General features: G+C 37.1%; 2 protein-coding genes across 9 annotated transcripts in view; one reads left to right on the top strand and one right to left on the bottom strand.

Moving 5' to 3' along the window:
- The window catches only part of LOC135094621 (von Willebrand factor A domain-containing protein 5A-like), a 176,448-nt gene that overhangs the window by 154,873 nt on the left and 3,059 nt on the right, over positions 1 to 18,516 (bottom strand). For 3 of the 7 annotated variants that reach the window (XM_063994869.1, XM_063994870.1, XM_063994875.1), the window contains exon 1: positions 3,504 to 3,635. The exons of 2 other annotated variants lie outside the window; for them this stretch is intronic. In XM_063994869.1, coding sequence (XP_063850939.1) covers positions 3,504 to 3,512 — 9 coding nt within the window. In that variant the 5' untranslated portion in view covers positions 3,513 to 3,635. 2 more of the 7 variants (XM_063994872.1, XM_063994874.1) reach the window with 2 other exon arrangements.
- On the top strand, positions 3,040 to 17,646 carry LOC135094623 (uncharacterized). Of its 2 annotated transcripts, none has more exons than XM_063994879.1 (2): positions 3,040 to 3,337; positions 15,512 to 17,646. In XM_063994879.1, the coding sequence occupies exon 2, from the start codon at positions 15,518 to 15,520 to the stop codon at positions 16,247 to 16,249; it is 732 nt and encodes a 243-aa protein (XP_063850949.1). In that variant the 5' UTR covers positions 3,040 to 3,337; positions 15,512 to 15,517; the 3' UTR covers positions 16,250 to 17,646. The 2 variants fall into 2 exon arrangements, with proteins under 2 accessions (XP_063850949.1, XP_063850948.1); XM_063994878.1 differs by lacking the exon at positions 3,040 to 3,337 and adding an exon at positions 3,859 to 3,964.

Here is an 18,516-nt window from a genome sequence, read left to right as displayed (position 1 = left end):
AAATGTATGTACATTTTTCACTTATTTAATCGTATTTTTTTCTTTTTTTTTTTTATTTCTTTCTCTTCTCTCCTTTCTGGAGTTTTGTCTTGCAAATATGATGCACTTTGTATTAGTATGATGTCTAAAAATTATCTGCATCCACATCCACAACTGCTGATATGGAAGTAAAAGAAATCTGCTTCTGCATACTTTTGTAGATTAAAACTTAATACAATTTAAATGTGTCCTGTATTATCATTGGCCATAAGACCAAACATTATTATGGTACACCTCAAGCTCAAGTTACAACTTATTACCTGATGCAGGGTTGATAAATAGGATTTAGCTGGTTAACCTTGTATGCCAGGGCCAATGATGTATAAACATCATAAAATGATCAGGAAATTACCTTTTGTATCAAGTATTATGTGTAGATTGTATGTGTGGTAACTGCTGAACAAGCTCACCAAATAAAGGACAATAGAGCCTCTCAGGTTGCCATTAGTTACTTTATTTGTTGATTTGCATTAATTCTGCTTATTTCATAAAAAAGGGTATTTTGTATTTTATATGGGCAAATATATGGTAAACATATCATGCAGGGAAGCCACAGAACGCCTGACTTCTGATCTTTCTAAAACTTCTGATTGGGGCAGAGCAAACTTGGTATTGTTCAATGCCTCAAAAACTCAATTCTTCCATCTATCCACTCGACACAACCTTCCAGACAACTATCCCCTCTTCTTCAATGACACTCAACTGTCCCCCTCTTCTACACTGAACATCCTCGGTCTGTCGTTTACTTATAATCTGAACTGGAAACTTCACATCTCATCTCTAGCTAAAACAGCATCTATGAAGTTAGGTGTTCTGAGACGTCTCCGCCAGTTTTTCTCACCCCCCAGCTGCTAACTCTGTACAAGGGCCTTATCCGTCCATGTATGGAGTATGCTTCACGTGTCTGGGGGGGTTCCACTCATACTGCTCTTCTAGATAGGGTGGAATCAAAAGCTTTTCGTCTCATCAACTCCTCTCCTCTAACTGACTGTCTTCAGCCTCTCTCTCACTGCCACAATGTTGCGTATCTAGCTGTCTTTTACCGCTATTTTCATGCTAACTGCTCTTCTGATCTTGCTAACTGCATGCCTCCCCTCCTTCCGCGGCCTCGCTGCACAAGACTTTCTTCTTTCTCTCACCCCTATTCTGTCCACCTCTCTAATGCAAGAGTTAACCAGTATTCTCAATCATTCATCCCTTTCTCTGGTAAACTCTGGAACTCCCTGCCTGCTTCTGTATTTCCACCTTCCTATGACTTGAATTCCTTCAAGAGGGAGGTTTCAAGACACTTATTCATCAATTCTTGACCACTGCTTTGACCCTTTTATGGGACTGGCATTTCAGTGGGCTTTTTTTTTATTAGATTTTTGTTGCCCTTGGCCAGTGCCCTTCCTACATAAAAAAGAAAAAAAAAAAAAAAAAAAAAAAAAAAAAAATATATATATATATATATATATATATATATATATATATATATATATATATATATATATATATATATATATATATATATATATATATATAAATGGAAAATACTTATATGCTATAAAACTTTAAGATCTGGTCAGCTAACAACACTGATGAGTGTCTCATTTTGGTACATGCTAAAAGACCATTGAATCTGTCATATAGGTACTTGTTTGACAATTCACATTAATACTGCAAACATTACCACCTATATGAAGGTTCTTAAGAGAGCAAGATTATAATGAAAAATGCTTCAGTTAGAAAAAAAAGAAAAAAAAAAAGAAAAAGGAAAGGCGCTGCTATTTCTGTATACAAATATGTCAAACTGAATGTAAGTGACCATGAAGTATACACATGTTATTCTGTATTTGGTAAATTCAGCTCTATAAGAAAGGTTAAGTTCAAGTTGGAGCTAATATGTACTTTACGACTGCCTGTGTTTTTTTGCTCTGGTACAATTTCTGTAATGCAAAATGAATGTGACCAAAATAATGAAGTGTTATGCAAATATGTACTTTATTTTTTGTCTGTTTCTTCTCACCCCCTGACAAATGTTAGTAACCTAATGTTAGCTTATACAAGTTTAACTCTGGTCTGGTTAGGTTAGCTTTAATTAGGTTAGATCAGGCTATGTTATGTTAAAAATTGTACTTTTGAGAGATTTGTACAGAAAAATAGTACACACACACACACACACACACACACATATAATTTGCTAGCAAATATCAGGGTGGCATTTAATTACCTAGACAAAGAAATGATGAAGAAAATCATAACACACATGATACGCCCCAAACTGGAATACGCAGCAGTGGTATGGTCTCCACACAAGAAGAAAGATATAAGGAAATTGGAAAGAATACAAAGAACAGCTACGAAAATGATACCTGAATTGGAAGACCTAAGTTACGAGGAAAGACTGGAAGAAATTGGATTACCAACACTGCAAGAAAGAAGGGAAAGAGGAGACCTGATAACAATGTTCAAATTAGTAAATGGCATGGAGAAGATAGACAGAGATGACCTAGTTGTAAAAGTGGAGGAAGGAGATAGACGTACAAGGGGACATATGAAGAAATTAAAGAAGAGTCATTGTTTGGGAGATATTAAGAAATACAGCTTTCCGCATCAAACGATTGAAATATGGAATAACTTAAAAGAAGAGGTGGTTGCGGCAAAGAGTGTGCACATGTTTAAAGAGAGATTGGACAAATTCGGGTATGGAGACAGGACTAATTGAGCTTTGGCTCGGGCCCTGTACTATACAACTAGGTAAATACAACTAGGTAAATACACCAGTTAAGTAAGTCGACCTATGAAGAGAGATTAAGAATGTTGGAAATTCCTACTCTTGAAAAAATAAACATCTATAGAATGATAAATGGTATGGAGTAAGTGGACAAAGAATGTTTTATAACTTTAAACGGTAAATTTATAGTTTAAGCCAATGTCCCCAATCTCTTCCCACGGCCCCCCAATCCCTCAAGCAAACTTGGGGGCCTGTGGGGAACCTAACCTAATCTAACCTGCCCGCGCAGCTTATGGGTACTTATAGAGACTTCCTATTGGTGCAACTCGTGGTGTTAAGTGGTGGTAGCACGTGATTGGCCCGAGGAATTATAGACACAGTGATCCTATCCAGCAGCTACCCACAATTCAAAGCATTAAACAACTGAAGTTCAGGCAACAATACACCATTTATGTTTACCTGTGGACTTAGAAAAAGTTGAGAGCGCTGTGCATTCCCAGGCCTATTGTGGCGTTATTATTAATTTCCGACAAGTAGTGTAATCATTAGAAATGATGTGAATAGTGAGAAGAACAAAATGAGGTAGGTTATTACCACGTAGTGTGAAATGGCTTAAACTATAATAAAACCCTTTAAACAAACAGAGTACAAGGGGACACAGTGAGAAGTTGAAGAAAGTTAACTGTAGAAGAGACATGAAAAGGTCCAGTTTTCCTCACAGAAGTGTGAACAAATGGAATGAACTCACTGAAGACATTGTCAATGCCGTAACTGTCCATGCCTTTAAGACCAAACTGGATAGATATAGAGACGGGATACTTTGAGATTACTCCCCTGCCATAAATGACAACTAGGTAAATACAACTAAGTAAACACACACACACACACACAGAGACACACTGGAGACTTCGTTGAGAGCAGACGTGTCAGGAGCAGCTGCGCCGAACTTGCCTATTTCTGGGTACAGGGTCCGAGGTATTTTCTTAGCCTGTCTCCATACAAAAGTATAAGAAAGTGCACAGTGTGGGGGTGGAGTTTTTATGGAAGAAGTAGAAAAAAGATCGGAGATGGAATAGATGAAGTGAAAATTGTGGGTGAAAACACCGAATCCGAATCGGTTGTAAACAAAGCGTGATGGCGGCCGCCGCCGCGTCGCCGTGGCCCAGAGGCACACCAAAATTTGAAGGATTTAGTGAAAAAGATATGCAGGTAGGCAGGTTAAATGCAAGATTATGGAAATTAGAAGAAGAGAATGAAAAGATAAAAGAGGAAATAAGAGGATTGGTGACATAAGTCAGAGGATGGAAAGGAGATAGGGAGAGGGGACTTAAAGACATGAACGATATTGTTGAAGAGCTGGAAGAGTTGAAAGGGAGTTAAAAAGAGAAAGGGAAAACAAGAAACTGAGAGAGGAAGTGGAAAAGATAGTGGATTTGAATGTAAAGTACAGAGAAGAAATACAAGAACTCAAAAAAGAAAATGGAAAGTTAAGGAGCATGGTGGAGAAGAAAGAAGTTAGGATAGATGAAGGCAAAATCCAGAGTGAAGTAAAAGGCTTAGTTGAAAAGGAAGTGAAAAGTTGGAAAGAAGAGAGAGAACAAGAGAAGATAGATATGACAGAAATAATAAGAAAACAGCAAGAAGAACATGATAAAGAGATGGCGAAAAAAGTAGTGAAAATCATTAAGGAAAAAGATAACATAGTAAGGGATACGGTACAAAAAAAGATGTGCCTGATGGTGTTTGGGGATAAAGAGAAGACCATATCAAATAAAGTTTTAAGAGAAAGAGAAGAATTACAAAGAGCAAAAGAAATCATTGGGAAAATTGTAGAAGAAGGAGATGAAACGGATATACAAATAGAAGTGTGTAGGATTAGGAAATATTCAGAAGGGGGAAACGTCCCATGAAAATAAGACTTAATACCCAAGCGGCAGCCGAATACATCTTGAGAAGAACAAGTTTGTTAAGAAAGATAGAGGGTATGAAGGATATATATATATATAAGAAGAGAAATGAATGAGGAGGAAAGAAACAAGGTGAAAGAGTTAAAAGAGGAGGCCAAGACAAAAAACAAAGAGAGAACACAGGAACAGGCAGAAAGGTATATATGGAGAGTGATAGACATGAAAATGAGGAAATGGTGGTTAAAGAATGTGGGGCAAGAAGTAAGACAACAAAGAGAGAACACAAAAGAAATGGGTCCACAATAAATAAAATTAAAGTTATGTATACAAACATAGATGGATTAGTGTCCAGCCTAAGGGAACTAAGAGATTATTTACATGAAAAGAAACCAGAAGTGGCATGCATTACGGAAACAAAACTAACAAGGGAGATTAATGTTGAATTTGAAGAAGAAGGATATAACACATGGAGAAGAGACAGAAAGAATAAGGGAGGAGGAGGAGTGATGATTCTAGTAAGAAAAAACATCTTGATAGAAACAGTGGAATATGGTGAAGGGAGGTCAGAAACATTGAGTGTGGAGATCAAGATCCAAGGACAAGAAAGCAGAAAAATTATTGTTGCATACATGCCTCCAAAGACCAACACTTGGGGGACTGATGATTATAAGCACATGCAAAGCGAGTTCATAAAAAGTATAGATGACATGCTAAAGATAAGAAACAAGGTGTTACTAGTAGATTTTAATAGCAAAGAGATAAACTGGGGGGAGATGGAGGTGACAGGGATTGCCAGTACATGGAGTGAAGAATTTTTACAGACTATGATGGTAAACACGATGGATCAATGGGTGAAAGAAAATACTAGGTACAGAGGGGAAGATGAACCATCACTACTAGACTTGGTTTTTACAAAAAAGCCAGAAAATGAACCAAGTGAATGAACCAATATTTGTGTCCAGTGGGAAAAAGTGATCATGTGAAGATGGAGATAGAGATCAAAGAAGAAGTGCCAAAATTCAATGAGGAATATAAAAATGAGAGAAAAAATTATGCTAAGGCAGACTTTACAGGGTTAAAGAAATTCTACGGAGAGCTTGATTGGAATAATTTATCAGGTATGGAGGTGCAGAAAAAATATGAAGTGTTTTTAAGCAAGTTTAGAGAAGGTGTTGTAAGATATGTGCCAAGATATAAATTAAAAGAAAATAAGAAAGTGTGGTTTAATGCAACGTGTGCAGAGGCAAAAAAGAAGGAGAGGGCATGGAAAAAAATGAGGAAACAATGGAATGAGATAAATAGAGAAGAATACAGGACAGCTAGAAATGATTATGTTAAAATAAGAAGAGAAGAAGAAAGAAATTTTGAAAGAGATGTAGTTGGAAAGTGTAAAGAAGAACCCAAAGAAGAACTTTTCTATAGATATGTAAATGGAAAAATAAAGCATAGAGATACCATTACAAAGCTGAAGAAAAATGGAGAAATTTATGAAACCACACAAGAGATGGCTGAGATACTGAATAAAAGCTTTAAGTCTGTATTTACAAGAGAAACTGTCTTTGCATCACTGGGAGATGAGGAACAACAGAAAGGAATAGCAAACATACAAGTGGAAAGAAAATAAATTAAAAGACTACTGGAAGAGCTAGATACTAGGAAGGCGATGGGACCAGATGAAGTAAATGGATGGATATTGAAAGAATGTAGAGAGGAATTGGAAGAACCAATATGGGAGATAATTAACAGTTCTTTGAAGGAGGGAAAAGTACCAAAGGAATGGAAGAGAGCAAATATAGTACCGTTATACAAAGGAGGTAATAAAATGGAACCACTGAATTACAGACCAGTCTCACTCACGAGTATTGTAAGTAAACTCTGTGAAATAGTCATTAAAAACAGATGGGTGCAATATCTTGAACAAGAAAATATAATAACAGAAAAACAATTCGGTTTCAGGAAAGAGAGATCTTGCGTAACAAACTTACTGAGCTTTTATACAAGAGTAATAGATAAACTACAAGAGAGAGATGGTTAGGTTGATGCAGTCTATTTAGATCTGAAAAAAGCTTTTGATACAGTTCCACATAAAAGTCTCATATGGAAACTGGAACATCAAGGAGGGCTAAAAGGAAAAATACTGAAGTGGATGAAGGATTATCTCCAAGGTAGGGAAATGAGCACAGTAATCAGAGATAATAAATCAAGTTGGTGCAAAGTAACAAGCGGAGTACCACAAGGGTCTGTGTTGGCACCTATAATGTTTCAGGTCTATATAAATGATATGACGGTGGATTTAAATAGCTACATTAACATGTTTGCAGATGATGCAAAATTGATGAAAGTAATAAAGAACCAAGAGGATTGTGAGGAACTACAGAGGGATATTGATAGAATTTATGAATGGAGTAAACGATGGAAATTAGAATTCAATATAAAGAAGTGCCATGTAATGGAGATGGGAAGAAGTAAAAGGAGACCTTTCATGGGAGTATAAGATGGGAGGAATCACAATACCAAAGAGCAAAGAAGAAAAAGACTTGGGAGTAATAATTCAAGACAAGCTATCACCAGAAAAACACATCAATGGAATATTTGGCTCTACATATAATTTGCTAGCAAATATCAGGGTGGCATTTAATTACCTAGACAAAGAAATAATGAAGAAAATCATAACACACATGATACGCCCCAAACTGGAATACGCAGCAGTGGTATGGTCTCCACACAAGAAGAAAGATATAAGGAAATTGGAAAGAATACAAAGAACAGCTATGAAAATGATACCTGAATTGGAAGACCTAAGTTACGAGGAAAGACTGGAAGAAATTGGATTACCAACACTGCAAGAAAGAAGGGAAAGAGGAGACCTGATAACAATGTTCAAATTAGTAAATGGCATGGAGAAGATAGACAGAGATGACCTAGTTGTAAAAGTGGAGGAAGGAGAGAAACGTACAAGGGGACATATGAAGAAATTAAAAAAGAGTCATTGTTTGGGAGATATTAAGAAATACAGCTTTCCGCATCAAACGGTTGAAATATGGAATAACTTAAAAGAAGAGGTGGTTGCGGCAAAGAGTGTGCAGATGTTTAAAGAGATATTGGACAAATTCGGGTATGGAGACAGGACTAATTGAGCTTTGGCTCGGGCCCTGTACTATACAACTAGGTAAATACACACACACACACACACACACACACACACACACACACACACACACACACACACACACACACACAGCAAAAGCTAAAAGAGATAAAGCATGGAACAGATGGAGGAAAAGTAGAAGACACAACCATTGTATAATTTATAAAGATAAAAGGAATGCATATGGCAACATTCATAAAAAAGAAAGAATAAATTACAAGAGATATTGTTGAGAAATGTAAGGACGAACCCTAAATTGTTCTATGGTTATGTAAATGGCAAACTGAAAAAAAAAAAAAAATGAAATAAGTAAATTGAAGAGAGATGGTGTGATTTATGAAGATGCAGAACAGATAGCCGAAATAATGAACAAGAAGAAGTCTGTATTCACGAGCAAAAGTGAATTTGTGGAGCAAAGGACATACACAGAAGGGATCAGGATGCACAGTATGGAAGTGTCTGTGGAAGAAGTAAAAAAAGATAATGGAAAAACTGGACAAAAGAAAAGCTATAAGGCCAGATGGAGTGTCAAACTGGATATTAAAAGAATGCAGTGATCAGTTAGCTGACAAAATCCATGCTGTTCTTATGAGCTCCTTTGAAGAGGGTGTAGTTCCCACTGACTGGAAAAAAGCAGACATTGTGCCAATATTTACAGGTGGAAATGATGAAGATCTGTACAGACCAGTCTCTCTAACCAGTGTGGTTGCAAAGATAGGTGAAAAGATTATAAAAGAAAGGTGGATGAAGTATCTAGAAGATAACAACATACTGACAAGCAAACAATTTGGCTTTAGAGAAGGAAAATCCTGCACCACAAACCTTATAAGTTTCTACTCAAGAGTTATAGACACTGTACAAGAAAAAGATGGATGAGTAGACTGCATTTATTTAAACCTAAAAAGGGCTTTCAACAAAGTGGCACATAAAAGATTAACAAGTAAACTAAAAGAAATTGGAGGGCTGAAAAGGGGTATGTTGATATGGTTCCAAGACTTTTTAAATAAGACAAAATGAGAACTACAGTAAAAGGAAAAAAATCCTCTTGGAAAAGAGTTACTAGTGGTGTGCCACAGGGATCTGTGTTAGCTCCAATCATCTTTGCAATATATGTAAATGATATGGTGGAAGGAATAGAAAGCTATATGAATTTGTTTGCTGATGATGCAAAACTGTTAAGAAAAATAGAGAAAGATGATGACTGCATGGCCCTACAGCAAGATCTGGAAAGGATATGGGATTGGTCCCATAAATGGGAAATAAAATTTAACATAAAGAAATGCAGTGTTGTACAATTTGGGAAAAGCATGAGAAGACCAAGAGGCATATACACATTAGGAAATGAGTGTATCAAAGAGGAAACAGAAGAAAAGATTTCGGGGTAATAATAGTGTCACCTCAAAAGCACATAAATAAAAATCACAGCCAAAACTTATAACCTGTTCGGAAACATCATGACTGCTTTCAATTATATAGATGGAGAAATGACTAAGAAACTGATTACAATCCTAATAAGGACAAGACTAGAGTATGCAGTCCTGGTATGATCTCCAAACTTGAATAAAACACATAAGAAAATTAGAAATTCAAAGAGCACCCTCAAAACTTCCTTCCAATTTAAGGGACCTGTCATACGAAGAGAGACTGAAGGCATTAAAATTGACAACTTTGGAACGGAGGAGGGAAAGAGGAGATTTAATAGTGGTGTATAGAGCTACAAAAGGATTAGAAAAAATTGACAATGAAGACTTGATGATTTGGGATACCAGGATCACTAGAGGACATGGAAATAAACTGAAAAAGAGATACAGCAGGTGGGATGTAAAAAAGTTCAGCATCCCACAATGGTGTATTGATGTGTGGAATGCATTGGGTGAAAAAATCATCAACACTAAAACCCTGCATAAATTTAAGGAAGGACTAGACATTTGTAGATATAGAAATAGGAGAACATGAGCATATCTCTGTGTGTGTGTGTGTATTTACTAGGTAAATACACACACACTCACCCATCCACCCATCCCCACACACACACACACACACAAACACACACACACACACACACAGGGAAGTGATCTTGAAGGCAAAACAAGACCTATGAAAATAAGACTAAAATCATAAGCAGAAGAGATACTAGAAAGAACACCCATACTAAGACAATTAGAAGAATGCAAAGTTATGTACATTAAGAAAACAGAAATGAAAAAGGATGGAAAATAATGAAAGAAATATGTAATGAGGCTATAAAGAAAAATTAATCAAGAACAGAAAGACAGAGTGAAGAAATGACACATAAAGTAAAAGAAATAAATGAAAATAAAACAGAAAGGAGACAGTAAGCATCTGCTGAAACAATAATTACTCCCAGTGAGGTCTAAAGCACTGGATTATGGGGTGCTGTCAACTTATCATTAAACCCAGCTGTGACCTCACTGAACATTTCCCAGAGTTTCTCACAACTCAAGGGGGCAGTCACAGCCTGCCCTCTAAAGACCACTCTCTTCCTTCACACAAAGCTACATGCACCTAATTACACACACATCCTTAACTCAAAATTCAAAATTATCACGACGACTCCTACATCAGCCTCAGAGTTCCCATCTGGGGAGGGGACCACAAATGTCCCCAGCTCAGACTGCTCTTCTGGTATTGACCCTAAGTGTCTTGACACCCCCTTCAATTTTTTCTTCATTAACTTCTGCAACATTTGCAGTCTTAGATCTAATTTTCAATCTGTAGAACACCACCTCTCCCCTTCTAAATATCATCTTCTTTTCCTCACTGAAACACAGGTGTCTGAAGCAATTGACTGTAGCCCCTTTTCTGTTCTCTTCTACTTTCTCTATTCTCATTTCTAATCCAAAGCTGGATGTTGTGTTTACGTGGGCAGACTTAACTTGCTCTCTTGCCCACGCTCTTGAATCTTCCGAGTTTTCCAACATCTGGCTACGACTACAGAGTCACTCTCAAATTAAATCATCTGTGCTGTATACTTCTCACCTAACTCTTCTGACTATAAGAAATTCTTTGACCTCTTAATTTCCAAATGTGGAACACATTCTAACTCTCTTCCCTTTTGCAGAAATTTCCATTCTTGGAGACTTCAATGTTCACCACCAGCTTTGGCTTTCCTCCCTTCACTAACCATTCTGGTGAACTGGCCTTCAGCTTTGCTGTCCTCCATGACCTAAAGCAATTGATGCAACACCCTATTCATATTCCTCACCGTCTTGGAGATACGCCCAACATTCTTGATCTTTTCTTAACCTCTAATACTTCTGCTTATGTTGTTACCCTCTTTTCTCCGCTGGGCTCCTCCAGTCATAATCTCATATCTATATCTTGTCTTATTGCTCCAGTCCCTCTTCAAGATCCCGTTAAGCAAAGATACCTCTCGCATTTTGCCTCTGCTAGTTAGGAGGACCTGAGGAGGTATTTTGCTGAATTTCCTTGGAATGACTACTGCATCTGTGTCAGAGACCTGTTTCTGTGTGCCGAGCACATAATAGAGGTGATAGTGTCTGGCGTGGAGGTGTACATTCCTCACTCTTTTTCTCGACCTAAGCCTTCCAAACCTTTGCTTAACACAGCCTGTACTTGTGCTATACATGATAGAGAGGTAGCCCACAAAATGTACTTTGAGCCTCCCATCACCAGAATCTAATGCACTTTATATTTCTGCCTGGAACCATGCCAAGTCTGTTCTGTAACTAGCCAAAAACTTCTTCATTAATAGAAAGTGTCAAAATCTTTTAAGATTTAACCCTCCTCGTGACTTATGGCACCTAGCCAAAAACACCTCCAATAGCTTTACTTCTTTCTCTCCTTTACTTCAACCAGATGGCATCACTGCTAACACATCTATCTCTAAAGTTTAACTCTTCACTCGTACCTTTGCTAAAAACTCTACCTTGGACAATTCAGGGCTTATTTCTCCCTTTCCTCCACCCTCTGACTACTTCATGCTAACCTATTAAAATTCTTCGCAGTGATGTTTTTCCATGCCCTCATTGGCTTAAACCCTCGGAAGGCTTATGGACCTGATGTGGTCCCTCCTATTGTTCTCAGAAACTGTGCCTTCGTGCTTGCACCTTGCCTAGTCAAACTCAACTCTGTCTGTCAACACCTACCTTTCCTTCTTGCTGGAAGTTTGCTTACATTCAGCCAGTTCTTAAAAAGGATGATCGTTCTAATCCTTCAAACTACTGCCCTATTGATTTAATTTCTTGCCAATCTAAAGTTTTTAATATATCCTCAACAGAAAGATTCTTAAATATCTATCACTTTACAGTCCTCTATCTGATTGCCAGTATTCATTCCATCAAGGCTACTCTACTGATGATCTGGCTTTCCTTACTGAGTCTTGGTCATCCTCTTTTAAAGATTTTGGTGAAACTTTTGCTGTTGCCTTAGGCATATCAAAAGCTTTTGATAGAGTCTGGCACAAAGCTTTGATTTCCAAACTATCCTACTACAGCTTCTATCTTTCTCTCTGTAACTTCATCTCGTTTCCTTTCTGACCATTCTGTTCCTGCTGTGGTAAATGGTCACTTTTCTCCTAAATCTATTAACAGTGGTGTTCCTCAGGACTCTGTCCTGTCATCCACTCTCTTCCCATTATTCATCAATGATCTTCTAAAACCAAACTTCTTGTCATATACACTCCTACACTGATGATACCACCCTGTACTTTTCCGTGTCTTCATAGACATCCAGTCCTTCAGGAAATAAACAGTTCAAGCAGGGAAGCCATAGAACACCTGACTTCTGATCTCTCTTAAATTTCTGATTGAGGCAGAGCAAATTTTGGTATTGTTCAATGCCTCAAAAACTCAATTCCTCCATCTATCAACTCAAGACAACCTTCCAGATGTCTATCCCCTCTTCTTCAATGACACTCAACTGTCCTCCTCTTCTACACTGAACATCCTCAGTCTGTTCTTTTCTTATGATCTAAACTGGGAACTTCACATCTCATCTCTAGGTTAAACAGCTTCTATGAAGTTAGGCATTCTGAAAGGTCTCTACCAGTTTTTCTCATTGCCACCAAAAGCTTTTCATCTCATAAACTCCTTTCTTCTAACTGACTGTCTTCAGCCTCTCTCATCACTGCAGTGTTGCATCTCTACCTATCTTCTACTGCTATTTTCATGCTAACTGCTCTTCTGATCTTGCTAACTGCATGCCTCCCCTCCTCCCACGGCCTCACTGCACAAGACTTTCTTCTTTCTCTCACCCCTATTCTGTCCACCTCTCTAATACAAAAGTTAACCAGTATGCTGAATCATTCATCCCTTTCTCTGCTAAACTCTGGAACTGCCTGCCTGTATTTCCAGCTTCTGTGACTTGAATTCCTTCAAGAGGGAGGATTCAAGACACTTATCCTTCAATTTTTGACTACTGTTTTCAACCCTGTTTGGGGACTGGCATCTCAGTGGGTTTATTTCTTTTTCTTGGATTTTTGTTGCCCTTGGCTGGTGTCTCTCCTACATAAAAAAAAAAATAAATAAAAAAAATAAAAAAAATAAAAAAATATATATATATATGTTACAGTCAATACCTGAATCCAGACAATTTGTAAAGTGACTTATTTTTTCAGGCAATTTGTGAACTGCCTGGTTAGGTTAGGTTAGGTTAGGTTAGGTTAGGTTAGGTTAGGTTAACCTAACCTAACCTAACCTAACCTAACCTAACCTAACCAGGCAGTTCACAAATTGCCTGAAAAAATAAGTCACTTTACAAATTGTCTGGATTCAGGTATTGACTGTAACATATATATATATATATATATATATATATATATATATATATATATATATATATATATATATATATATATATATATATAAGAACCCTCTTTCAGTTCACACAGTATTTCAGTTCACACAATATTTCAGCTTAAGGTGAAACATACTGTGACTAGCCTGCTCCAGGGCTGCACATCTGCAGATTACACAACTAAACACTTTGTTTCATAACACCGGTCAACAGTCACAGAGGGATTTGAGATGAGAGGTACACCTGAAGCCTTAAAGTTTCGTTCTTGATTTTCATCATCCTGCACTACTATTATAGGTTCTATTTCATACCTAATGTGTTTCTGTAAGTAGTAAATTGTATTTTTCAAGCAGTGATGTGTGTTAGTGCATTATATTTGACTGAGGCTGCAGTGTGGGGGAAGCAGAGGAAGGTAGCTTATCATGTCTTACAAGTTGAGTTGTCAGTGGAGGCAAAAGAGGAAATATGATTCCTACATCAATGAAGGAGCTTGCAGCAGTAGTCAAGATCATTCACCGCAAAGTCACGGACCAAGTGTAGGGACACAAGTTGATTTGTTGAGAGAAAGTAGTCCAAAAGATTTAATTCTTGAGAGTGATGATGTTTTCACCAATTATGGTGGCAAGTGGGGGGTAATGGTTTTCTTTTGTGATTTCTTTCTTCAGTTTTGATGAAAAGGTTTTCAATTAATTTCTGGTATTGATTTAAAGTTGGTAGGTATTGAAATTCTTTTGCTTTTAAGGTTCAATTTAGTTTTGATTTTTTATTAAGTTGGATAGTAATTTTGTTATGTTTTGTTTACTTGTTGTTAAGATTAAAAGGAATTAATGTAGTAGCTGCCACCACCCATGGTTTTGTATGGCAGCATTTTAGCAGGAGGTCTATTGACAACCAAACTGAGTTTTATTGATATTAGTTTCAGAATAACAGTAAAGATTTCATATAACTTTTCTCTCTGAATATACACTGATATATCTGATAATTAATCTCTGTTATCTTGGAGTTGTGGGACCTTTCTACTGGAAACAATGATACTTAATCAGTTCATGATAATAAAATTTGAATGAATAAGTTATAACAATTAATTAGTGCCTTAGGGGTTTACCTTAATTTTTGGTAGAAAACATCCTAATTGTGCAGGTGTTACATTCAACTGTGTGTGTGTATCATTGGTGTATTACTATTACTAAAAAAAAAAAAATCACCAAATGTCAAATTATAACATTTTGGTTCCTTTCCCTCTAAAAACTAAGAAAGCTGCACTAATTTGACCTGGGAATTTACATTTTTCTCTCTTGTACCTGTTGCAATGAAGGGTCAGTTAGCATCTCACATAATTAGCATATAAATTATATATATATATATATATATATATATATATATATATATATATATATATATATATATATATATATATATATATATATATATATATATATATATATATATATATATATATATATATATATATATATATATATATATATATAAACAAAGATAGGTATTCTCATCTGAACATCACTTGTTATTAATATATATATTAGGGTGGCCCTTATTTTCGAAAGTTTGAAAATCCAGTCTCCAAACCCGGATTCTTGTTCCACTCTATGAGAAAACCACGCGAGTAATTTTTTTTTTAAATCGAATAATATTTACCCGGTGCTCAACGACCTTGAAGTTTTACTATATAAGATCATTTTCACGTTCAACGATACAGGGGCTTTGTCGGTGACAAATGCCGCGGCTCTATTCTCAGATGCTCTCGTTGGTGGACTATGGACCAAGGACTGTGTGTGGCAACTCTCGTCTAGTGCTCCTTTTCCTCTGTCTAGGATTTGTCTAGTGCTTGGCAGTACTTTTTCAACGTGTTTGCATGTTTCTGGAGTGCGTTACTAACTGTTGTCAATCCTTTCTCATTTTCAGGCTAAGATGGCTTCTAAGCGACGTTATCTGTGTGCCCCCATAAACGAGATATCTGGAGCCCAACTTCCATCCTCTGGAGAAGTTCTGGGCCTCCTGACCTACAAGTTGGACGTAGAGAAGATGACGGTGGTGGACGCGTCCCGGAAGGTCTCGAAAATTGTTGAGGCGCTGTGGGCTAAGGCTAGAATTCCCATGCAGCGGATTGACACCGTCGTCAAGAACATCCAGACCTTGTACAAGGAGTACACCCTTGTACGCAAGAACAAGGCACGGACAACAGGAACACAAGTGAAGAGGGAGGAGGAGTTCAAGGAGCGCCTGGCGAATCTCTTCGACGTCGCGAAGGCCGGCGCTTTAGAGACAATGACAAACGAGGAGGACAAAGCTTTTCTTCTCGCTCAACGTGAACCAGGACGCCGGGGACGCATGGGAGGGGTGGACACAGCACTAGCTGCCCAAGAACAGCGATCGTCACAGCGGCAAGCGACACAGGAGGTGAGGAAGCGACGCGCGGAGGAGGAGGCGTCGACGTCCGCGGCAAGAGTCCAGTTGGAGGATTCGTCCTCAACCTCCTCTAGCACCAGCGCCGAAGGAAGCCCCACACTTGGTATCTCCCCAGTCCCACCCAAACGGCCTCGAGCGAACCTCAACATCGTCACCCCGGACGTGGCGGCCTCTTTGGATCGCGTCAAGGTGAGCGACCGTGGCGCAGTGTTCGTCCTCACCGAGACGAACTAGCGTTCGATGAGTAAAATTTCAGAGTCGTTGAGCACCGTTTAAATATATTCCGATTTCAATGAAACCTTGCACAGCACGTTTCTGGGTCAAAAGGAACAAGAATCCGGGTTTGGAGCATAGACATTATTCGTTTGAAATTTCACCCCCCTACAGAGGGCCACCCTAATATATATATATATATATATATATATATATATATATAGGCACAAAAATTTTTATTTTCATATGAATATAGTTTAAGCCACACAGGATCTCAGAACACTGACGAATGTACCTGTCACGATGATGGATGGTTAGCATCTGACGCAATAATACGCACCAAACCTTAATATAGGGACACTGTACATCCCAGGAACTAGTCCTATGCCTAACTATAAGTATTAATTTTGCAATATCCTTGACAGTTTATCACCCTTGCACATTCACAAATTATTCTTGAATATTTTTGCTAATGGTCCCATGTACTCCCAAAATCTAAAGATGACCTATTAATAATTTCTGGATCTAAATATTAACAAAGAATTTCTCTCAAAATACATAATATTATCAGTTCTAACATATTTCCTCTTAATCTACAACATTTCGTGACTGGGATTTTTCATGTGACCGGCCCAGCAGAAACTAGGTATATGGTTATTTTACAGTTGCCTTGTAAACCAAGGGATATATTCCTCTGCATGCCTTCTTCATATCCAAATATCAACATCTAATTTAACCACTTGTAGCTTACAATTTCATTTAATTTTCTTCTTCTAAGGTTTTACTGATTGCAAAAGTATATATAAAATTTTATTTATGTAACCAAGGAGCAAATGAATTCTTATATCCATGACTTCCTTTAGGCCATATAAAATTACTTCACAGGATTATTATTATTCAGATAATGTTATTTTCTTTCTTTTTTTTTTCCTTCCTACTTGCTATTTTGTCCCATGACACTGTGCCTTTAGATAAAGTGACACATGAGAGTGCAAGTGCTGAAAACCTTCTTAAAGACTGGGCCATTAGTCACCAAATTCATCATGCAGTCTTAAAAGATCTACTTAATATTTTACAGTCTCAGTATGATCTAAATTTGCCATCAGACCCTCTCATGCTATATAGAATTGCTTCAAATATTTAATTTTTAATTGAGACCATTTCTGACTGTAAAATAAGAATTACAATTATCTTTCCATCAATAAAATGTGATAGGATTCCATTATTCAAAAGTTTTGGTCCATTTTAATAAAATTCTGCACTGATTATGATACAAGCACTTATTCAAAACCTGCTCCAACTAGCATTAACTTGGGAAATTCAAAACCAGGTAATGTAGAATATTTGAAGTATTTTATCAATAAAATGTGTACATTGAAAAATGGTTATGAATTCAAAGATGATAAGTTACTAACAAGCATTAAGGATTTCCTTTATGATCCTCCTGCCAGTCAGTAGTTAAAGTGTATAAAGTCTCATTCTTGCTACAGCAGTTATAAGACATGCCAACAATATGGAAAATATGATGAAACAATGACTTCTTGAACTTACTCTCCCCATTAAGGACAGATTCAAAATACACATCAATGGAAGACAGTGATCACCACAAACAGCCAAGTCCACTACTCCAGCTTGACAGTGGCCTTGTATCATAATTTGTTTTAGATTCAATGCATCCTGTACATTTGGGAATGAAAACATTATTAATCTTTGGCTTAAGAGATTTCTCCCAACTGAAATTGTATCTCAGAGTAAAGGAAATATATCAAGAAAAATTAGAAGATATGTCAAACTATATATCCAGTGAATTTAGTACAAAACCAAGATCCCTGAATGAATTAGACAGGTACAAAGCCACAGAACTGAAAGCCTCTCTCTTGTATACTGGGCTTGTTTGTCTGCTTGAAAATGTTGATGAAAAAAACATTTACAAAAGCTTTCTTTCACCAAGTGTCAACATACACTTGCTTTCAGGAGACGGATTCACAAGATTTACAGAGAGCAAGTAAATACTTGATTACCTTTATAACACATTTTGAAAATGTGTATGGGTCAAGACATCTAATATGCAACATTCATATCCTTTGTCATTTAGCTGATGATGTCAAGAAATATGGCACTATTGACAGATTCTCTTCTTTCCCTGGAATCGTTAAAAAGATTTCTAAGAAAACATAAATATATCCTAAGTCAAGTAATTAACAGAGTATATGAACAAAAAACATTCCAGGTGAGAAAAGAAGCAAAATACCCATAGAAATGTCAGAAAACAATGACTGTCCTGTTTC

This window comes from Scylla paramamosain, chromosome 46 (genome assembly GCF_035594125.1).
Source record: "Scylla paramamosain isolate STU-SP2022 chromosome 46, ASM3559412v1, whole genome shotgun sequence".
Taxonomy (NCBI): domain Eukaryota; kingdom Metazoa; phylum Arthropoda; class Malacostraca; order Decapoda; family Portunidae; genus Scylla; species Scylla paramamosain.
Note: the sequence above shows the minus strand (reverse complement) of the source record. Positions and strands in the feature narration are given on the sequence as shown.